This window comes from Petaurus breviceps, unplaced genomic scaffold (assembly GCF_028583685.1).
Source record: "Petaurus breviceps papuanus isolate PSGF00001 unplaced genomic scaffold, PetGlider_PUasm1.0 171, whole genome shotgun sequence".
Taxonomy (NCBI): domain Eukaryota; kingdom Metazoa; phylum Chordata; class Mammalia; order Diprotodontia; family Petauridae; genus Petaurus; species Petaurus breviceps.
In genome coordinates, this window is record NW_027185754.1 from 14,589,003 (window position 1) to 14,613,046 (window position 24,044).

Genomic DNA, 24,044 nt, shown 5'->3' on the forward strand with positions numbered 1-24,044 from the left:
TATACAAGTCAGGTACTAAAGTACTGTAGGTATGATTTTTGAAATTTTTAATAGAAAATGTATGGGATATTTACAAAATCTATACTTAGAGTTTAAAACCTTAAATTATGGGCTAAGTCACTTTAAAAAAAAATGAGTTAGTTTTTTTTCTTTTTTAAAAGTGTTCAGCTCCCTAAAAGATTTAAACAGGATTCCCTGAATTTTCAGTCTTCACGTAAATTCATATACAGGAAATTAAAGCTTCTATAATCAATCATTCAGTTCATTCAAATAAGTTTATTTTCCATATTCATGACCCTATATTTGTACTTTTGTATTAAGTACTTTTTTTTAAAAAAATCTGCTTTCTGACTCTTCCTCATGCTTGTTTTTATGAAAGATTGGGGACCTTAGTCTTTGAAAATCATAGCCGAAGCTGCGACTTGCTAAGTCGGCTGATGTGCTAATTCCCGACACCACCCTTCCAGTGCTTTTCCACTGAAGGGGCAAGAAAACTAAGGGTCCTTTGGTTTTTCTGTTCCTTTCCTCACCCTTCCCAAGGACACACATACTAGCTGGTTTCTCTGACAGTAGGGACCCTGCCTCAACGGGGACACCAGAGCAGACCAGAGCAGATCAGATCAGACCATAGCCTGACAGTTGGTACAAGATGTTCAGAGATTACAAGGGTGCTCGTTCCATGCTACTTGTGAGGATCTCACCAGGGTAATGGATATTAGTCTTTTTCATCAGATTTGAGGGTCAGTTCATAGACTCATAGAATTATATCATTCAATCAAAGCCAAAAGAAAATTGCTAATAAGGTGGGCATTTCCCAACTTGACTGCCTGATTGCTAGTCCTGCAGGCTTCATTAACAGGAACTAGGTGGGCTGTAAAGGTAGAAATATGGCTCAGGGGAACTTAATAAAACTAATATGTTAAACATGTAATCTTGTAAGGGTCAGTTTTGGACCCACATGCCTAGTTCTGTTATAGCTAACCTGGTGTGTCCGTGGTGCCTCCTATAGTATTAGAGGCAGCACTTTCCCTAGGGCAGGTTTTTAAAATATGTTGATCATCATATTTAATCGTAATTGGTGTCCTTTGTTATCCTATTTTATTTTTTTCATTGATATTCACTTCTAAGAAGAGGTTCTGTAGGCTTCATCGGGTTGCCAAAAGGGTGAGTGAAACATCAAAAGGACAGCTGAAGAAGCAGGTTCTGGGGGAGTGTCTAGATGAGTCGATCCCAATCTGACCATGCCCTCAGACACCCATAAAACAGGCACTCTCAACCCACTCCCCTGAACCTTGACAGTGCCAGTGTCATCACCACTCTCCAAAAGTTCATTTCGAATCAGATACCTTCTACCAGCTTCCCCCACCACAAAATGCAAAATGGAAAATCTTGCGATTTTTTTAGTCCTTAAGCTGTAATAATACTTAAATCATGGACATTATAGAAAGTCCATAAATTTGTTTTTAGTAATTTAGTCACCCACCCCACCCTTCTAATCCAACACTTATCTTCTTCAGGTCCCTGCCTCACCTATCTTGTCAGGAAAGGAATTAATCTGAAAATTTTACTTCATTTTAGATTAGGGGCATAACCTGAAAAAGAGATGAAAGAGAGTGCTAGGACATTTGGTTTATTGTAATGAATCAATTAATCCAATAAGTTGGGTTTTTGTTGGGGGGAGAGGTTACTCACTTTGCATCTAGCCCTGTACTAGCCTATATTTGTGAAGACAGAAATCTAAGACGTAAGGATCATTGAATCTAGCTGTAGGGAGAGGACTTGTAACCTTAAACAACAGAAAGCACTACAGACAGAACATAATTAAGAGTCCTGCTTGTGTGTCAGAGACTCTAAATGTTATGAGTAGTCTAACACTGGAGAAATCACTGGGAGTTAGAGTGGTGAGGGAACTCTTCATAGAGGCACCAGGAATTCCTGGTCTTTGAAAGATGGGCAAGATTTATGTCCTTATATCCATCTGTCAACTTTTGAGTGGTTGGGGAATGGTGGTGGTGAGGGGTGGAGGGATGCAAGAATGAAAACAGCTATTTTGAGGAGAGGATTGAGGATGACCTTATATGTGTGAATAGTAGGAAGTGTGGATAGACAGATGTCAGGGAATGGTGAAGGATGGACACGTTGGGACAAGTGGGCAAGGGCATAGTATGTCCCAACATGTTCACAGGTGGGGCTCTGATTGAAAAAGGTTGGGAAACACCCCACTGCAGCTGCAGCCCCAAGGGAGTGTCCCTGATCACAGGGGAAGGAAAATAGTACTGTGTAATATTCTTCCCATAGTTTCAGTTGCTAAGATTTTGTGAAAGATAAAGTTATCCTTCATCTCTGGTTCTCCATCACGAGGGTATAAAACTAAGCAGGAATTTAGAACTAGGAAGCTCCCAGTTGGATCAGCCATTTATTAGGGATCTTTCTTCTGCTTAAAAAAGGCTTAGAAGTTGATTGTTGTGTATACCTACACAGGTCTACACAAAGTGCAAAGCACTTTCTCGTTTATAATTTCTTTTGATCCTCTCAAAAACTGTTCAGGAAGTCATATGATCTCCATTTGACAGGTGAGGAAACTGAGGCTCAGAGGAATGAAGTGGCTTTGACTTTGAATCATATGTCAGAGAACTGGGAGGGAACATAGAGACCATCTAGTTCAATCTCCTCATTTTACAGAATGGGAAACTGAGGGCAAATGAAGGGAAGTGTTTTGTCCAAGGCACCGTGAGTTAGGGGCAAAGTAGGGAATCACACAAATTAGTGGCAGAACTTCTAATGAACTCATATCTCCTGGTTTCTGGTACTGTGCTCCTTTCTATATTAAGGTGCTTCTCCCAGTGTATACAGCTATATACCTTTTAAGGCAACATACATCCTCTTTGTTGTGTGTGGGAACCCTGTATCAGACTGATACAGAGGGGTTACTTCAGCATCTTTGGGCAGATAACTGGTGACTGCAACAGGGTTTGGTTTTTCTTCTGCAAGCAATCTAATATGCTATCGTTTAATCAACAATAAAACCTAAGTTAGATTTAAAAAAAAGATTCCCCCCTTTTTTCCAGCCAGATGGAGGCCTCTCTTAGCAAAGGGAGACTCATACATTTCCCCAGCAGGCTCTGAATAGAGGAGTTGACCTCTAAGGGGCTGACTTGTTGCTGCTGTGGGGACTGGAGAACTCACCTGGGGTCCAATTTGCTGCGAGACTAGGGCTGGAAGTTCGAGGAGTTTGGAGGAGGGAGGATGCCGGAGTTTGCTCTTGGTGTTTGGCTCTGCCGGGACAGTGAGCTTGTGTGGAGCTGGGAGGCAAGCCGAGTCTCTCCTCCGTGTTTGGCAGTCTTCCATCTGCTCCGAAAACAGACCCTGGGATCTCGTCTTGTTAACAATCTCTCATTGGGCATTGTGGGAGGAAAGAGGGAAGGTGAGTCAGGACCCAACGTTTATAAGGGGCTGCGCACAGAGCAGAATCGCCACTGCTGAGATCAGGAGCACCTCCTGCGTCTGCAGAGACGCTAGGATGGATGAGTTATTTCACGGGGCGAACACCAGCCCCTGAGTCTCCCAAAGTCTCCTGTTTCATCTCTGCAGAGACCCTCTGACTGCAGAGAGTGCAGTGACTCGGCTGCAGCGCACTCTACAGAAGAAGAACATCTGGACGACGGCCGAATTTCCCCTCTCTTCCTCGGCGAGTTTGGACTTCCAAACTCCAGGACACTCCAGGAACTTCGCAAAACTGATGTGCTATGCATCGGAGACGCGGTCAACCCATCAATAAGTATGTATGGAGTGCTTGCGGTGCTAGGCGCTGTGGGGCAAACTAGAGGAAGGGAAGGAGGAGGCTAGGTCCCTGCCCTTGGGGAGTTTATAATCCCATTCTTTTAGAGGTGGTGGTGGTGGGGGGGGTTTTCAGGTATTGAGCTTTACAGGAGAGACATATTTATAATAGGGTCCTTTAAAATTACTTTAGTAACTAAACTCTTGGATGGGATCCAAGATGAACCCACCAAATCCTCTCTAAAGTAAATAGTTACTTCAGTGAGTTCAGAGTGGTTAAAAACAGAAATCTCTGATAGAATTAGAAGCCAGGCCTTTTAGCTCTCATAAAATGCAGTCTTTTAAATGTGGTTTAAAAAATACAGTATGTCTTAGCAAGGAGTGGGTCTGAAACTTATTCTTTATATAAAATTTGTGCCGTATAATACTGTATCGTAAGCATCCATAACAAAGCCAGTTAATGTCATCTGTGGAATAATCTTGGCAATTTCCTGGGCAATAGCGTGGTGCCACAATCTAGCAGAAGTATTCTAGTCCAGATGTCCAATCTTGTTAGGAATTACAAAGTAATATGCGGGAAGCTTTGCCCACACAGAACCTTGTCTCTTTTCTGTTTGGCGAAACAAAGAAGTTGCTCATCCATTTGACAGATAAATCATTCAATGTGCCAGCGCCCTCAGTTTTCCTCATCTGTAAAAGGGGCATAAATCTTGTTTTGAAATGCTCCTGTCTTCTGGTTCCCCCTCACAGATCCTGTTATGTTATCTGAGTTCATTTGAGCATTCAAAGTTCCCATCATCTTAGAAAAAGCATTACATAAACACAATTGATTAAGAAAAGTGTGGGGGCAATGCAAAGACTTAATTCTATAGCCGTTTTTACATATCATGATAGATTGTGTGGACTGCTACAGTACCATGGATAATAAATGTACAGGGAAGGTCAGAAAGCTCCCAGAGCCAGGTCAATACAATACACACTTTGAAAAAAAAAAGTCTTGCCCTTTGACTCTGTAGATAACTGTAGCCCTTGGATTCTGGTAAGCATGTGAATAATGTGTGACTTTCCTATCAGGGGACCAACATTGAATTAGGGAGTAAAATGCAAAGAGAAGTCCGAGTTTGAAAAAATACAAGGTCGCCATATAGAGACCTATGCTAGGTCCAGGTGTTTTGTAAACGTAGCATGGATAAAATGTTCGTGCTAAATATCCTAAAGCTAAGAGAGATATCTTATGAGGAGAACTGATTGTGTGAATTCTAGCACTTCGCGATGGTATACGTTAAATAAAGACAATATTTTCTCCATTGTGTGTACAGATGACTTGATTGTTGTTGAATCTCTGTTTTTAATAAGTCATAAAGGCACAGAGACAGAGGATATTATCCTGAGAATTTAAAGGTCTTTTTTTCTTATTCCTCATAGGAACTTCAGGTCTCCTGAATGGAGAAAATCATCTATTTTGACGCAGAAAATCATATACGTTGGCAGAGTAAATCATCCACGTTGGCAGATAAAATTAGAGCGGCTACTCTGAAATCGATTGTTGGAACTGCGTAGAAACATCTGCCCCACCTAGCTCAGCAGTTCAGGTGAGCTCCAACTAGCCCCCTTAGCTTTATGAGAAGTCAAGAAGTCACTGAGAATGAGGCAGTTAATTCAGGGTGTGAAATACCTGCTGTAGGCTTCCAAATTTTGTACATAGTTTTGCTAGAAATATTGGTGAAGTGAGGAGTGGCATCGAGCAAAGGGTATGATCTGACTCCCTGAGCTTGTCAAATCTCCTCCCCCTCCACTTTATCCCTACTGCCGCCCAGCTCTGGCCGTCTTTGAGCTACCAAGTCTGTTCTTGGGACCCAAAGGACTCAAAGGTAACAGCTCTCCCTTTGGCCAGATCTAAGAGTATGGCTAATTGAGATGTGGCCATCGGCAAAGCTGCCCAGCTGTCTCTTTGATGTCCACTTACCTAACCCATATCATACCCATTAGCTTACCAGTCTCCCTTATTAAAACTAAACTGTCCAGTATCTCATTCCAGCAGGGCAATGTCCTCAACCATTTCTCACTTTGGAAAAGCATCTTTTAGACTAATTCATGCTAAGTTGTTAATGATAAATAAAGTCCTCTAAAGGCTTAACATGCATTTTAACAGGGGGCGTTTTCTTCAGTCAACTGGATTTTTAATTGTGGAGTTTCAGATATCCGTAACAGGATGAAAGGGTAGGTATTTTGGCCGATGGAAGGTCTTCTCACTCTTTCACACCTCATCCACTGTGCTCAGGTTCCTGAGGGATTTAGCTTCAGTCACTATTCCCAATTCCCTTTTCCTTTCCTAGCCCGGGGGAGTGGAAGGGAAAACCTAGAAAGAAACAAAATGTCCCTTTTAGCATGGCATAAAGAGCTCTAGATTTAGATTCTGGGAAACATTTGAGTTTGAATCCTGGCCATGACTAGCTGCCCTGAACATTTCTCTGAATCTTTGTTTCTTCCTATGTAAAATTAGGATAATAATCCTTTACTTCTATCTACCTAATTGGATAATTTTGAGAAAAGTACTTTGTAAATCTTAAAACCCTATGGAAATATGAGCTGTTCCCTCCCTTCCCCCATGCTCCTCCCCTACCAAGGCCTAGAGCCAAAAATTAGCCCTAAGACGCAATGCCTGACATTCAACTGGCAGACCACACCCTGGACCCTCTGGCCCCCAAGCACCAAAGGTGCCTTCAATGAAAAAGGTTCCCAAGGATCCAGCCAGCCCCAAAGCCTCATGTGTACCATGTAACCCAAGGATCACCAATCACTCTTCCATCTCTCCTAATTTATATAAGGGGTTCCCACCTTTTTCCCTTGGATACCCCTTGGCTTTTAGCAACTTTTCCTGAACCCCCTTTTCAATGTGAAAAGAAATAAATGCTAGAGTTTATAACTCATATGCACATAAGAAATAAATAATTAAACAAGAAATAAAGAGATTAATTAATTTCATTAAGATAATAGCTATTTCCCAAATATTCCCCATAGGACAAACTTTTCATCACTTCTAAGGGTACATGTGTTAGGAACCCTTGCCCTAACCCCCTATCATATATTCCATTATGAATCTTGCAACATCTCTACCCAAGGGAGTAGAAGCAAGGAATGGGATATCTGTTCCACTTTGTTTTCCCTGTTTTGTTTTTGTTTTTTCAAAAGGAAGGAGTAAGTTCATTTCAAAAGAAAGGAGTAATTTTTCTATTTCCCTTATGACTCCTTATCCTCCTCTCCCTCCAAGTCAATTTAAATCAATAAGAATTTATTAAGCACTTTGTATGTTCTAGGCACTGTTCTAAGCACTAGGAATACAAAGAAAGTCCCCCCAAACTGCCCCTAAATAATCCTTATTCTCAAGGAGCCCACAATTTTTCCTACAATGCCTTTCCATTCTTCCAGAAAGTTCCTAGGAAGGTTGAGATGAATGATGATAGAAATGGGAACATACAACTATAGAAGAGACTGGCTACTTGTATACTGGGGTCAATAATGTAAAAAAAAATTGCCCCAAATATTGAAACTACTCCAATGTTTGCCTGGGGTCATGAGCTAACAGACAAAAAGGGGTACACTACTTTGGCCAGTGTCAGTCTGTAACTATTTTGTGGATGAAACCTAACTGAGGGGAACACCCCTTGTCCAAATAGCAAATTATGTCTTTCCAACTTTCCTCTCAACCTCAGTAGTTACCAAGAGGTGATTGGGGGAGAGGAGCTGGGAGAACCTAAAGCAATCTGATTGGGGGAGGAGTGGGTCACAAACTTGTCATCATTTTTTTGATCCAAGTTTATGGGCTAGGTGGCCACTTGCTTTGAAAGTCAGATTTTGTAAAAAAAAATAATAACATATCTTATACTTGCACTGCTCTGGACACTTTGCAAACTTTAAAGCACTATTTAAATGTGGGTCAAGAATATTTACAAACCACTTTGGAAACCATGATCTCATTTGCTTCTCAGATCAACCTTGTGAAGTAGATCCAGGGCAAGCATATTGAGAGGAAAATTCAGATTCACAGAGTCATAGAATGGCAGACCCCCAAAAGGGCTTAGAAAATACTTAGTTCAATCTTCTCTTCTTTTACAATTTGTGGAAACAGAGGCCCAAAGGAAGAGACTCACTCATTCAAGGATAGACAGTGAATTAGAGGTAGGGTGGGGATTATAACCTAGTTCAACTGATTCTCCAACCTTGGGCTCTTTCAGTCTCTTCAAGGGCTAATACTTCTCCCAGGGAATTTTCCCCATTAGTGCAAACTAGGTTTTACAGACACTATAATAAGTTTTAAGGAATAGGACCTTTGTCTTATCACCACAGACTTTATAGGTTGGAGAGTCACTAGGAATGGTCACCCTATTGACACCCCATATCAGTAGGAGCAACTCTATATCCAATCTTGGATATTGGCTCTTCTTTGCTATACTGGAAGTTTAAAATGGTCCTCTTCTTAGATTACAGGAGTTGGGAACCTTCAGCCTTGAGGCCACATGCAGCCTTCTAGGTCCTCAAGTGCAGCCTTTTGACTGAATCCAAACTTCATAGAACAAATCCCCTTAATAAAAGGATTTGTTCTATAAATCTTGGGACTGAGTTAAAGGGTCACACTTGAGGCTCTAGAGGGCCACATGTGGCCTCAAGGCCGAAGGTTCCCCACCCATTAGAATATTTTCATTCTTTTCTGATTGTTCCTTGATCATAGGAAGGAACGCTTATAGATTAAATTCAACCTCCTCTTTTTCCTGACATGAAAACTGAAGCCCAGAGTACAACTTGATTAAAGTGGGATTCTAATCTAAGTTCTTGGACTCCAAAAATCAATATATTAAGAAGAATATATTAAATCTAGGGACTCTGTGTCAGATACTAGGCTGGACATTGCGGATTCAAAAACAAAAATGAAGCCAAATCCAGGCATTTTTCACTATTCTACCATGACCTCAAAGTGAAGCCCTGAGGAGTTCTGATCCTTGAAAGCCTGTTTATTCAGTGAAGGAAGGAAAGCTTTTCTTATCTAAGGTCATTTTCATGCCCTTTCTTGTAGTCAAGGAGAACCTAAAGCAATTTATTATCTTAGCAAATAAATAACAACAAAACAATATTTGAAAAGGAGAATGGATTTCACAGACATAACTAGCATGGGGTAGTCTGAGCTTTGCTTTATAGAGGTGACATTTAGAGAGCACCAATACCATTCATACTCCTTCAACAGCATAGATATGACTAAGTTTACCATCTAGTTAACTGTAAACACAACCCAGTAAAGTAGGAAGTTATCAGAAGGTACCTTCTTACTCCCCCTAGCTGCTGTACCCTAGGTAAGTTCCTTTCATGGTCCACCACCCCCTTCAAAAGACTGACTATGCCCCAACCTTTCTGCCCTAATTGAATTTGTCTTTAAAAAGTTGGTTTGAAGGTGCGTTTTCTACTACTCATTCATATTTTATGAAGCTTGTACCTAGTGGAAACATTTTTGTTATTGCTCCAAGGGGGCCCTACGAGACACACTGGCAAGGCATTGAAGATATGGCTTATGACATGTGTAGACTTGTTTAAATTGTTTTTTGGATGTTTTTAAAGGTGATTTCAGATTAATAATCAATTTCCTTATAAAATTATAAGCTTCTACAGGAATTGGGGTAGAGAAAGAGAATGAGAAAGGCAAGAGAAGACAACATTTTCATGTTGAAAAAGAAAATATTAAAAAATCCTTAGGTCTTCTAATATTTCTCTTGCTTACTTTGAAACCATGTATTTATTTTTTTAAAAAGTCAAAAAGTTTAATTGGTTTCATTTCTGAAAAGAAGAAAGGGCATAGACTAGACTTCTGTCCCCTCGAGCTAGAAAGAGAGCTAATGTGGTGTTGTGGAAAGAACGAGACTAAGCACACCTGTTTGCTAGTTTAGCTGCTTAATTGGTTTGGGACAAATATCTGCCCTCAGTTTCCCAAGCTGTAAAAAGAGGACTTTAGATAAGCTGACCTTTAAGGTCTCCTCCAGCTCTAAAATACTACTTTCTATGTCCAGCATTCACATTTACTATCAAAGGGGAAAATGCCAGAAATTCTTCTTCAGAGGCCCTTCCTGCTGTACAACTAAAAATCATATAGCACAACTGAAAATAATATTCTGAACCTGGCTTATTCTCACTATGAACCATATACAGACAAGTTCAGATTTTTAAGAGACAGAAATAAAAAAAGATAGAAGCAGATACAGAGCATATGAAGAAGCCACTCAAGTGTCTTTTGACAAGCCATCCATTTTATAAAATGATAGTGGCAACAGAGAAGTGGGATTGGCTCTGATAGGTCCAGGAAGCCATGCTCTGGGGATAATATGTACCAGCATGGTCATCAAGGGCAGCCCCCTCATCTAAACTAGTGTGCCTAATAGAGAACACTTTTTTGGGGGGAGGCAGTTGGGGTTAAGTGACTTGCCCAGGGTCACACCACTAATAAGTATCTGAGGCTGAATTTGAACTCAGCCCCTCCTGATTCCAGGACCAGTGCTCTAGCCACAGTGCCACCTAGCTGCCCCAAGAATACTTTTAAAAATAGTTTTCCAGCTTGCCTCATCCCCAGGTCACATAGAAACTGAATCCTAAGATCTTTAGGAGTCCAATATCTGGACAATAAGTTGCCAATTTTTAGCAACATTTTGGAGAAAATGTTTCCAAAATTCTCCTCCTTTGCCAAATTCTACATTGCAGGTTCTCCTTAGATATTTGGTTCCACTCAAAACTTTAAAACAGGATTCTATTTTAAAAATATTCATTTGGGGGACAGTTAGGTGGCACAGTAAATAGAGCACCAGCCCTGGAGTCAGGAGGACCTGAGTTCAAATCCAGCCTCAGACACTTAACACTAGCCGTGTGACCTTGGGCAAGTCACTTAACCCCAATTGCCCTACCTTCCCCCCTCCACAAAAAAGCAAAAAAATAAAAAAAATAAAACAAAAAAAAACAAACCCAAAAAATATTCATTTGGAAAAACCCATAGCTGCTTCCACCTTTATAGATTTAGCTTACTCATAACTTTCTTAGAATGTAGAGATCACACAAAGTGAAGTTTACCTATGGGCTGCCCTGCCCTCACTGGTGAGGACCATTTAAAATCATAAAGGCAATCTCACATCTCCCTCCTATCAGGCAAAAGGGACTTCTTACTAGACAGGCATAAAGCCTGGATCTAGCTTGTAATATCATCTAGGTCCACATGTCTGTTTCTCACCCTACTTTTTTCTATTGAGGATCAAAAGATCTGCCTTTGTGGGTGCGAGGAAAGGAAAGACCCCGCTCTAGTATAAATTATAATGTAGTTCCCTTTATGGAACACAACTGTGTCTCTTTCCCTTGAAGTACATAAGCGTGCCTAGCTGTGTTTGCAAAAATGAATGCTAAAATCTAACAGTCCCAAGCCATTGTCTGTAAGGTTGCCATTACTGTGAGGTAGAAATTTCTGTTTTTCTTCTAGTCTGTTCTTTCCCTGATGAGGGGTGATAGCCCCCAAAACATCATTGGACAAATGATTACCTCGTGAAAAGTAAGAGCTGTGCATCTCAGGTGATACAAGAAAAGTAGAGTTAGACTCTGCTTTGATGACTTTGTTCTTTTCCTTTCAGGAACAGAAGCGAGTCAACAATGTGAGAGAGACCAGGTCATCCAGATCAGAATGCGTAAAAGGAAGAGCAAAAGGAAGAGGAAGAAGAAGCGGAAGAGGAAGCGGAAAAGGAAACCCAACTGGAAGAACATTCTCCGAAGATGGTTACAAAGGTCGGTCAAATATTCTGCAGTAACAGCCCCTCGGTTGCGTTAACCAATGCCTAGTGTATAGACTTAGCCCATCTGGGGTCTTGAGAGAAGATCAAAAGGAGGAGAAGAAATATAAGGAGGATTTGGGGAAGCATCCCTACAATCCTACAAAAACTTAGCAGGTGATTTCTACACTGACAAGTTGAGGGATGATTTCTGTAACCCCTCAGGAGAATATGGCCTGGAATAGGGTCATCAAACCTCAGAGGTAGAGAGCTGTTCTGTAGTTCTTACAAAACTATCCAGTCCACCCCCTCATTTAACAGATGGAGAATCCATCTTGGAAAGTACTTGCCCAAAATCACAAAAGAGGCAAAGATAGGATTTGAACTCAGTCTTCTGACTTCAAGTCCAAGGTTCTTTTGAAGGGACCTTAGGGATACTCTGGTCCTACTCTGTAAATTTGCAGCTGGTGAAACTGAGGCCTTGAGGGCAAATTGTCCTGAGCTCCTGGTCTGCTACTAATTAGCTATAATGTAAAAGAAGTAAGCATCCCAGCATGCTTGCAAATAATACATCTACCTGGGTCTGAAGCATCTGATTTCCTGGCATTTCTAAAGAGGAAATAATAGACAGAGATAGATCATTTTGCCCAAACTGTGTGAGCAGGTTTGGCATAACTGCTCCAGGCTCAGGCAGCTGCCAGCCAGTGAAAGTCATCAGAACCATGGAGCGATGTGGTCTCTCTGGGGAGCCACACCCTATTTTTTGGCCCAAGACCATTTTCCTCAATGGAGCATTGGCTCCTGGAAACCATTGTACTTAATGGGGCATTGGCTCCTAGAAACGATTGTGCTTAATGGGGCATTGGCTCCTAGAAACCATTGTGCCTAACGGAGCATTGGCTCCGAGTGGCTCCAGGCATGCTCCTGGAGGGGCTATGGAGCCACAGACACTGTAGGCTGAACTCCCTCTTAGGATGGCTGAGTGAAGCCTGTTAAAGAGTCGGTTGCTCAGGGAGAGGGAGGGATTATGCCAGAGCTATCACTAGACTACTGATTTCATTCATTATGTCACTTCCCTGTTCAAAGACTTTCCAGTGGTTCCCTATTCCTAATAGGATCAAATCCAGATTCATTAGGCTGGTGGCCACATTCCAGTCCCATACTACCTTTTTCAATCCTATCTCCTATCCTTCAAATGATTCAGCACTTCAAGGATCTGTAATGCATTTCACTGGTGTTCTTTGCGAGGTACTGTTTCCAAAAACTTTCATCACCATGAGGCCAACCTGGCCCTAAGTCTTTATGAACTTAGCTTGGCTGGTCCTCGCACAACAGTACATCCTTGGCCTATCCTTGGAGATCTGGTAAGGGAGCTTGTCCTCCTACCCCCTGGGGCACAGACTTCAAGGATTCCTAGTCACCTTCTCCACACCACAGTGAGACCTCTGAAGAGGGCCACTTGAGCTGAGCTTCACAGAGGAGATGAGACTTGAACCCTGTCATCTTTCAAAGGCTTAGCTCAAGCCCTACATCCTCCATGAAGCCTTCCCTGACCCACACAGTCTCAGGGGACCGCTCCCTCTTCTGAACTCAAACAGCACTTATCTGTTCTGTATTGTTTGATTGGCACTCACATCATGTACTTTCCAGTGAGTGTTCTTCTATTGTCGTCTTGTATTGTTACTCAGCTTAACCTATGTGTGAGCCTGGGCTCCCTCACCAAATGGTGAGCTCGAGCTTGTGTTGAGGGCCGGGAATGTGCTTTATATGTCTTTGTAGCTCCCAGGGTGAATGTAGTCTAGCATTGGGCTAGGCACATAGTTCTCTTGGGTTGGTACTTATTGTAATTTTTTTTAAGGCTGGGTTATTATTTCTTTGGTTAAGGTCCTAAAAGTAAAATGTTTTCTTCTGGACCTTAGAGAAGCTCATAAACATCTCAGCCTTTGGAATTTTCAACATTGTTGAATTGTATTCCCCTTTGGGATTGAGTCCTTCCTTGGTAGCAAGAGAGGCATGTACGTTGGAGGGAAAATGGCAATGGGAAAACTGTGCCAAGTGAATGTGTGCCATTGGGTGGAAGTCATAGGGAGAAAAATTGTAGCCTAGTACAAGGAACAACATTCCTAACAGTCAGAGCTGTCCTGCAATGGATCAGTAGGCCTCAGAAGGGAGTGTGAGCTTTCTGACACTGGAAGTGTTCAAACAGAGGCCCACTCAGAGAAGCTCCCCCTCCACCCACTCTCCCCATAGCAATATCACAGAGTGGGCGGATGGACTAGGTCACTTAAAAAATCCTTCCTATTTCTGAGCTTTTACTTAAAATTGTGAGTATTCCCAACAAATGTTGTGATCCCTCTACAAACTTAGAAGAGAATCTTTAGAGAGTTGCTGTGGGGAAATTTCTAAGATGCTCCTCCACCAACAGACCTATGGTACTGCACAGGAGTCTGTCCTGAGAGTTTTGGATTTTATAATAAGGGAAACATTACAGAGTGCCCTGTGATATGTCACAGCATTTAGGAGTTGTGAGGGGCAGAGCAGGGCCATCATAAGAAGGAAAGTCCATGGGTCAAGGGCTTTGCTTAGACTCTAGCATAAGGGAAGGCGATCACATTATAGGGGGACAAAAAAAATCTCTCCAACAGCACCAAGTTTGCTACTGCTGTCTAACGGCTGACAACTGGAGATCTTCCTTTCTCCCCCTTCCCTCCTCTTCTTTGCTCACTCTTCCCTGGTTGAGCTCCTTTTTGGAAGGACTTTCCAATTTGTTCAAAGGTTGTGCTTGAAAAGGCACTGACTAGAATGTGGCCCAAGGCACCCGTAACCAAGCCTCTGCAATTAGAGACTTGATTCTTGCCCCTCTTTGGGAATATTGTGACACTGACATGTGTGACTTTCCAGGTGGCTGAAAAGGTAGCAAAATTTCTTGGGCCAGGGGTATGAGTAGAAAAGAAGAGAGAGAAGCAGGAAATTCTCCTACCTAGAAAAGGGCCCTCCCCTGACCCTGAAAGGCTATCTGACGATGACAATAAGGACAGAACCCATTGTAGAAGAGCTCACTATTTCAAAAATTGTGAGTTAAACCATGCATCCTGACACCAGCAATGGGCAAAAATGTGGTAGAATATTAGTATAGAACTTAAATATTAGCTTGGTGCCTTCCTCCTTTCATACTACTGGTTTTAGCTTATCCTTCCTCACAACACCAGCATTGTATAGGGGTTTTGTTGTATATACCAATAGCATTGCAACTTGTATTCATAGTTTCTTTCATCCAGGGAATGCATCAAGTTCATACCTACCACCTTAGGGATTAGTCACAACACCTACTTCAAGGTAGAAGAAGCAGGAACAGTCAATCTTGTTCTGTTTCAAGGTTAAAGAATTCCTTGTAAGAAAGAGAAACAAACAATGGCCACTGATTTGGTAACTTAGAGAGGGAATGGAACATGCTGTACCCATAGGTGCCTAACTCTCAGTGAAGAGAGGAAGGCATATTTCATGAGCTGGTCTTTGGAACCAAGAAGTCATTATAACTATGCAGAGTTTGGGTTCCTTTTTTCATTCTTTTCATTTATTGTATATACGTATATATGCAAATATACTCTTCTCTTGAATATACTTACTTGATTGCATCAGTTTATATAGGTCTGCTGATGTTTCTCTGAATGCCTCACATTTGTCCTTTAATATGACACAGTAATACTACATTACACGGATACTGGAAAACAGTTTATTCATTCATTCCCCAAATGAAGGGCACCTGGTTTATTTTTCATTCTTTGCTAAAATACACACACACACATACAACACACACACACATATGTAGTGCCTATATCAAGTTTAGGGAAAACAGGTATGATCTAAACCATTGCCATTCCACATTAAATCTGCCTTGTAGTAGGGGAAAACAGTTTGGCATTAGCAACCTCAAGGTCACCCTGGCTGACAGTGTAGGCAGCAATGTATAGCCACAGACCCAAACCTCTCATCCCAAGGAGGGGAAGTATAATGCATTATCTGCTTTCTACAATCAAGACAGGTCATTACAATGTACCAGAGGTTAGCCTCTTTTTACTGTGTGTTTGTTTTTCCATTTAGATTATTGTAGTCATTGTATATATTCTGCTCCTGATTGAGCTTACTTTACTCATAAGATCAAAGAAGTCTTTAAATGTTTCTTGATTTCCTAATATTACTCCTTTATTCCTGTACAATAATATGTTACGTTCGTACGTGAGGACATGATTTACTCACCCATTCCTCTAGGGGAAGGCACCCGGGTTGTTTCCAATTCTTTACTACAAAGTATATTGACAGCACCTATAAAAAGATAGAAAGAGCAGGTATGGTCGTCCCCACTGGAAATCCACCTTGAACATGCCTTGTAGCAAAGAAAAACCAAAGCAACAACAGCCCAAAGGGTGACCCTGTCAGGCAACGAATGTAAAAAGAGTGAAATTGTGGAGCCCAAACTCTAAGACCAAAAGAGAAAGGCATGGTTCAGTATCCACTGTTGGGGAAAAAATGGTCTTGAAAATTATTCAGAGTTGAGTTTCTTTTTACTTACATATTACTGTAAATGGTGAATATATTTTTATTTTAGACAAATTTTCTTTACATAAATTTATTAAAAATCTTCCAGGGATTCTCAAAATTCCTGACCTTTACATATTTTTCTTATCAAACAGTATCGAGTTAGAATCATAAAGAAAGGCTTCCTCAAAAATGTTCTCTTTCTTTACATACTTACTGTATTCACTGAACTGACAATAGTTTTAGAAAAAAAGTGAACAAAAATCCACCTACGTCTCAACACATAGGGAGGAAGGTGTCATGTTTTCTTATTTGTTCTTTGTAAATACACGGACAAGGAATTCTTCTTCATTCTCTTTCTTTTCAAGACTGTAGTCAGTATATCATCAGAAATCTGTCACTCCTGTCTCATCTGAAAGGCTTACTGGCTTGTTTCCACTTCTGTGATCGAGCATACATTAACAAAACCTCAGGCAGGAAGAGCATGGTTGGCCACTCCCATGTGAGTACCACCATGAGCTTGCCCTTTAACAAAACAAGTAGAAAATGTGAGAAAAGATCCCAGCTAAATGGAATCCATATGGTTAAAAAGGCGCCAAAATTTAAAATGACAGAACCCCAGTTTTCATTCCAAAAGAGGGATCCTGGTTTCCTTTTATCTATTCTATCACATATGAACTGGTCACTATATTGGTAACTAGAGGTCATTATAATTACTTGGATAGCAGTTTGCTTTTTCCTTGAAGAAGTGGATTTACAGAACCCACTGTAGAGACAATAAAATTGTGCTGTCCTGAATTGTGCAGTGGTAGGGCCTTCAGCTCTATTCCACATTGTAGCTAGACATTATATCAATTCTGACATAAAAAAGTAAAATGAGCATGGTGGTTTACACTTACATAAGTGACACCTTGAACATGAATAGAAGAAAGGGGGGAAAATCATCAATAACTCAGCAAAAAGTGACCATGTGTGAAAGAGAAGGCATTATTTGGATTCATATTATTGCCTTAGCTCTCTAGACATAGAAGGAAAAATGAATCCTAATTTACTCACATGCAACCATATTGGTAACAATAAATAATGAAATCCAGCAACTATCTGATCTTATTTATCAAACAAAAATAAATATAGAAATCACTAGATAGAAGTTGTCTCCTTGATACTGAGGGCATTCTATTAAGTCTAGCTCAAGCAAAAAGGAAAAGAGAGGTCTGAACTCTTACACAGGATTCTTTGAATTAGTTCTCTAGCAAAGAAAATTCATTAAAAAAATAACAAGGGAAAAAGTAACCCTGTCTTACAGGGTAAACTTTATTGAACCAAAGTTCCCTATAAATCAAGCAAGAACCAGGCAGCAAATATTCTAAACACTTTCCTCACTGCCATGTTGCTAACTCTAATATATCATTTAAAGGCGTCTCTTAAAACTCTCCTACCTCTATCACACTTGTCAGTGTAGAGATGAAGGTTCCTCAGTCATTCTACCTCAGAACATCCAACAATTTGTTTCCATTTCTTCATGAAAAGTGTTTTCCTTCCATAGGAATTAAAGGGGAAAACAAAAGGGGGAGGAGCAACATTACACCTGGAGTGCCCCCCACGTCCCCACCCCTGCCAAGCAGGGGCAGCAGATATTCTAACCAGTCAGCTTTTTGCCCTGATGCTCAGTCCGAAGACTCAAGTAAAACCTTGTTCCTTCTGCTCTTTTGCTGCCATCACATAATCCTCAGAGTAGATAAAAAGGTTTCTCCACACCCATAGGGCCACTGATTTGTATCCACTTCTCTGTTACATGTGGCTTTGGGGATTGAGGGGGAGTCCACATGGCCACCATGTGTGATGTACCTTGAGCTAGCCCTGTAGCAAAGAAAATTCACTTACCCAACAGCCAGCCAAAAAGGAACCCTGTCTGATAGGGTAAACACCATCATGCACCTATAATAGCCCACCTTGCAGCATAGCGATGGGTGAATACTTTCTAACCACCTTTCTCATATCCTTACAAGTCCTTCCAGTTATTCATGCAGAGGCTTCCTTTCTCTCTTTTTTGGCCTCCAACACAAAACCCTAAGCACCCTTACAAAGTTTTCTCAGCCATTATTCATCTGTAGGGCCCCAGGTTTCTTTCTATTTCTTTGTTACACAGGGCTTCTGCTCCAGCTGGATCAGGGGGAATTCACATGAGTGTCTGCACTCATGTATGGTGCTACTTGACCCAGCCTTGTACCAAAGAAAACTCATGTTCCCAACAGCTCGACAAATGGGAACCCTCTCTGTCAGGGTACGTACCACACCGCATCCTCATTTCCCACCTCACAGTCTGGGGTGGTGTTTTGTTTTCTTCACATCATTTTCTTATGCTCACTCAATCTCAGGCCAAACCATCAATTTTATCTTTCTGATTTTATTCCTCTATATGAAATACTAACAGACACACATAAAAATGCACACACAGAAACACCCAGAAAGGATCAGGAAAAAAAGAACAAACAGTGACACAGAAACAAAGTCCGCTGTATAGACAGACCCTGGTTTGTTAGACATTCCAGTCCCAGAATAGGCCCCATGTCTTTTATTGAATCTTTAACAGTGACAGCTTCCGTTCTACTGTCATGCAGGTAGAATGGGCATGGGATATCACCAGCAGCCCTTTTGCTCCTTGCATGGGCCTTCTGGTCCAGAAAACCCACTTAATCCAGAGCCAGCTCAAAGGTGAGCCTGTCTTCTTGGGCAGGCACCCAATTTCACTCATAGTTGTTCAAACTGAAGCACAGATGTCTGGAAACCAGCTTGCTAACCTACTCTCTGGAGGGTTGTGATATCTAGTCAGAGAGCAGAGCTCCTCTCTCCATTGGTCAGTGGCCAGGTTTCCAGCAGTGATGGTTATTGGTGGTTCAGCAACAGACCAGCAGCAGTACCCCAGATTTCTATCAAATAGGTGGCTAGTCAGTTCACCCCACTCCACGTGGGGTACGGGTGAAGGAGTACTGGGTTGCAACCCAATGTACCTCACTCCTTGCCAGGACCCTATACCCAAAAAACCTCATGGCAACCACAGTCTACCTAACATTAACTCTGCTTACTAGGGAATAGTGCATCTAGAGTCTTCACTACACTTCTCTGCCAAACAGGGACAGCAGGTATCATAATCAGCAAACTCTTTTCCTAATGCTCACTGTGATAACTCCAGAAGAGACTTGCTGGAGATGCTTTTTTGCTCCATAAGATGATATTCAGGGTAAACTCAGAGGCCTCTATGCCATTACTCACCCATAAAACTACCCTATTGAATCCACTATTTTATTGCACAGGACTTCACTTGCACATGGACCAAGGGGGAGTAGACTTGGCTGGCTGCCAAGGTGGAAAATCACACTTAAGTCATCCAAGAAACAAAGAAAATTCACACTCATACTAATGACACTAGAAGAGACCATGTCTGACAGGGAAAACACCATCAAGCATCTGTAGTCCCCCACCCTGAAGCCCAGGGGTAGGGGCATTTTTTTCCAATAACCTTTCTGCTAACCTAAATAGTCATTCTATACATTAGTGACCAAACTTGCTTTCATTAGATTGGGTCTTCCAATAATTCTATCCTCAGACCCCTAGTAAAGGTTCCTCACACATTCTTCACCTGTAGGGCCCCCAGTTTGCACCCACTTCTTTGAGACAAGGCCTGTCCATTCCATCTGGACACAGGGAGAGACCATATGGCTGTCTGCCCCATATGGAATCATTCCCAAGCCAGCTCTATCCCAAAGAAATCTCATTCTCCCCATAGTTAACCTAAAGGGAATCCTATCATACAGGGTAAACACCATCAAGCAACTGTAATCCTCCACCCTGCAGCCCAAAGGTAGGGGCACATTTCAAATCACCTTTCTGCTGCCCTAAGTAGGCATTCTCTTGCTACATGTATAAGGTACTTTTTACTGCTGTTTGGCCTATTCCATAAATTCCTCAGCACCCTAGGAAATGTTTGTTAGCCATTCTACAACCGAAGGGCCCCCAGATTGTACCCACTTCTTTATTACAATGGCCTTCCATGACATTGTGGCCAAAGGAGATTCCACATGCCCGTCTATCCCATGTGGGATCCTTCATACTTCAGCCTTGAAAGAAAGAAATTTCACTCTCCCAACAGTTAAACAAAAGGGAATCCTGTCCCATAGGGTTAACACCCAAAACCATCTGTAGTCCCCACCCTGCTGCCCAAGGGTAGGGGCACTTTTGCAATCACCTTTCTGCTACCCTAAGTAGACATTCTCTTCCTTCATGTATAACGTGCATTTTACTGTTGTTTGGCCTCTGCCCTAAATCCTTCAGCACCCTAGGAAAGGTTTCTCAGCCATTTTGCACCTGATGGGCCTCTGGATTTTACCCACTTCTTTATTACAAGTGTCTTTCATGAGACCACGTCTGAAGGGGATTACACATGCCCATCTGCCCCATGTGGGATGCTTCTTACGGCAAACTTGTAAGAAAGAAATTTCACTCTCCCCAGAGTTAAGGGAAAGGAAATCCTTTCCCACTTGGTTAACACGAAAATCATCTGTAGTGCCCCAACCTGCAGCCCAGGGGTAGGGGCATTTTTTTCTAGTCACCATCCTGCCAACCTAAATAATTATTCTATTCATTAGTGCCAAGGCTTGCTTTCTTTATATTGGGTCTTCCAATATCTACCTTCAGTCCCCTTGTAAAAGTTCCTCACCATTTTGCACCTGTAGGAACCCAGTTTGTACCCACTTCTCTCTGACGAGACCCGTCCATTCCACCAGGCCACGAGGCGAGTGCATATGGCTGTCTCCCCATGTGAGATCCTTCCCAAGCCAGTCCTGTCCCAAAGAAATCTCACTCTCCCCACAGTTAACCAAAAGGGAACCCTGTCAGACAGGGTAAACACTATCAAGCAATTTTAGTTCCCCCTTGCTGCCCAGGGGTAGGGGCATTTTTTTCCAATCACCTTTCTACTAACCTATATAGATATTCTGTTCATTAGGGCTCAGACTTGCTTTCATTATATTGGGTCTTCCAATATCTACCCTCAGTCCCCTTGTAAAGGGTCCTCACCCATTCTTCACACATAGGGCCCCAGTTTTTACCTACTTCTTTGTAACAAGGCCCGTCCATTCCATCTGGACACAGGGGGAATCCATATGGCTGTCTGCCCCATTTTGGATCCTCCCAAGCCAGGCTTGTCCCAAAGAAAACTCATTCTCCCCACAGTTAACCAAAAGGGAGCCCTGTCAGACAGGGTAAACACCATCAAACATCTGTAGGCCCCCACCTTGCAGCCCAAGGGTAGGGTCACTTTTCCAATCATGTTTCTGTTGCCGTAAGTAGGCAGTCTCTTCCCACATGTATACGGGGCTTTTTACAGCTGTTTGGCCTCTTCCATAAATCCCTCAGCAACCTAGGAAATGTTTGTCAGCCATTCTACAACCAAAGGGCCCCCAGATTGTACCCATGTCTTTATTACAAGGGTCTTCCATGAGGCCACAGCCAAATGGAATTCCACATGCCGGTCTACCCCATGTGGGATCCTTCATACTTCAGCATTGAAAGAAAGAAACTTCACTCTCCAAACAGTTAAGAAAAAGGGAAACCTGTCCCACAGGGTTAACACCAAAAACCATCTGTAGTCCCCACCCTGCAGCCCAGGGGTAGGGGCATTTTTTTCCAATCACCTTTCTGCTAACCTCTATAGTCATTCTATTCATTCCTTCCCAGGCTTGCTTTCATTATATTGGGTATTCCAATAATTCTACCTTCAGTCTCCTTGCAAAGGTTCCTCACCCATTTTTCACCTGTAGGGCCCCCAGTTTGTACCCACCTTTTTTCTGACAATGCCTGTCCATTACAGCTGGACACGAGGGGGGTCCATATGGCTGTCTCCCCATGTGGGATTCTTCCCAAGCCAGCCCTGTCCCAAAGAAATCTCACTCTCCCCACAGTTAACCAAAAGGGATCCCTGTCAGACAGGGTAAACATTATCAAGCAATTTTAATCCCCCACCTTGCAGCCCAGGGGTAGGGGCATTTTTTTCCAATCACCTTTCTGCTGACCTATATAGACTTTCTATTCATTAGGGCTCAATCTTGATTTCATTATGTTGGGTCTTCCAGTAATTCTACCCTCAGTGCCCTTGTAAAGGTTCCTCACCTATTCTTCACCAATAGGGCGCCCAGTTCGTACCCACTTCTTTGTAACAAGGTACGTCCATTCCATCTAGACACAGTGGGAGTCCATATGGCTGTCTGCCCCATTTGGGATACTTCCAAAGCCAGGCCTGTCCCAAAAAAAACTCACTCTCCCCACAGTTAACCAAAAGGGAATCCTATCCCACAGTGTTAACACCAAAAACCATCTGTAGTACCCACCCTGCAGCCCTGGGGTAGGGGCATTTTTTTCCAATCACCTTTCTGCTAACCTATATAGTCATTCTATTCATTCCTTCCCAGGCTTGGTTTCATTACATTGGGTCTTCCAATAATTCTACCCTCAGTCTCCTTGTAAAGGTTCCTCATCCATTTTTCACCCATAGGACCCCCATTTGTACCCAATTCTTTGTGATAAGGCCCGTCCATTGCATCTGGACATGAGGGGAGTCCATGTGGCTGTCTGCCCCATGGGAGATCCTTCCCAAGTCAGCCATGTCCCAAAGAAATCTCACTCTCCCCACGGTTAACCAAAAGGGAAACCTGTTAGACAGGGTAAACACCATCAAGCAACTGTAGTCTCCCACCTTGCAGCCCAAGGGTAGGGGCATTTTTTTCCAATCACTTTTCTGCTAACCTAAATAATCATTCCATTCATAAGGGCTCAGTCTTGCTTTCATTGTATTGGGTCTTCCAATATCTACCCTCAGTCCCCTTGTAAAGGTTCTTCAAACATTCTGCACCCGTAGTGGCCCTGGTTTCTACCCACTTCTTTGTAACAAGGTGCGTCCACTCCATTTGGACACAGGGGGAGTCCATATGGCTGTCTGCCCCATGTGTGATCCTTCCCAAGCCAGACCTGTCCCAAAGAAATCTCACTCTCCCCACAGTTAACCAAAAGGGAACCCTGTCACAGGGTAAATGCCATCAAGCAATTGTAGTTCCACACCCTGCAGCCCAAGGGTAGGGGCACTTTTCCAAACACCATTCTGCTGCCCTAAGTAGGAATTCTCTTGCTACATGTATAAGGTGCTTTTTACTGTTGTTTGGCCGCTTCCATAAATCCCTCAGCACCCTAACAAAGGTTTTTCAGCCATTTTCCACCTTATGGGCCTCCGGATTTTACCTACTTCTTTATTACAAGGGTCTTTCAAGACACTGCGACTAAAGGGGATTCCACATGCCCGTCTGCCCATGTGGGATCCTTCTTACAGCAGCCTTGTAAGAAATAAATTTCACTCTCCCAACAGTTAAGCAAAAGGTAAACCTGTCCCAAAAAATAAACACCAAAAACCATATGTAGTCCCCCGCCCTGCAGCCCAGGGGTAGGGGCATTTTTTTCCAATCAATTTCTGCTAACCCATATAGTCATTCTATTCGTTCCTTCCCAGGCTTGCTTTCATTATATTGGGGCTTCCAATATCTACCCTCAGTACCCTTGTAAAGGTTCCTCACCCAATTTTCTCCTGTAGGGCCCCCGGTTTGTACCCACTTCTTTGTGACAAGTCCCGTCCATTGTATCTGGACACGAGTGGAGTCCTTTTGGCTGTCTCTCCCGATCCTTCCCAAGCCAGCCCTGTCCCAAAGAAATCTCACTCTCTCCACAGTTAACCAAAAGGGAACCCTGTCACACAGGGTAAACACCATCAAGCAACTGTAGTCCCCCACCTTGCAGCCCAGGGGTGGGGGCATTTTTTTCCAATCACCTTTCTGCTAACCTAAATAGTCATTGTATTCATTACGGCTCAGTCTTGCTTTCATTATATTGGGTGTTCCAATATCT

At 42.4% G+C, this 24,044-nt stretch overlaps 2 protein-coding genes across 7 annotated transcripts in view; one reads left to right on the forward strand and one right to left on the reverse strand.

Annotated features, from left to right (window-relative positions):
• The window catches only part of RPSA2 (ribosomal protein SA 2), a 67,693-nt gene extending 64,377 nt beyond the window's left edge, over positions 1–3,316 (reverse strand). The window contains 1 exon segment of the mRNA XM_069082584.1: positions 3,187–3,316. The gene's annotated coding sequence lies outside the window, so the exon portion shown is untranslated.
• A 126-nt stretch (positions 3,317–3,442) lies between these two features.
• Positions 3,443–24,044, forward strand: part of URI1 (URI1 prefoldin like chaperone) — a 133,652-nt gene continuing 113,050 nt past the window's right edge. For 3 of the 6 annotated variants that reach the window (XR_011167294.1, XR_011167292.1, XR_011167293.1), the window contains exons 1-3: positions 3,443–3,778; positions 5,203–5,369; positions 11,427–11,577. Coding sequence is in view for 3 of the 6 variants with exons in the window: in XM_069082579.1 (XP_068938680.1) it covers positions 11,477–11,577 (101 nt within the window). In the remaining 3 variants the exon portion in view is untranslated. Of the gene's footprint in view, positions 3,779–5,202; positions 5,370–5,929; positions 5,998–11,426; positions 11,578–24,044 lie in introns of all 6 variants that reach the window. The other 3 variants (XM_069082581.1, XM_069082580.1, XM_069082579.1) reach the window with 2 other exon arrangements.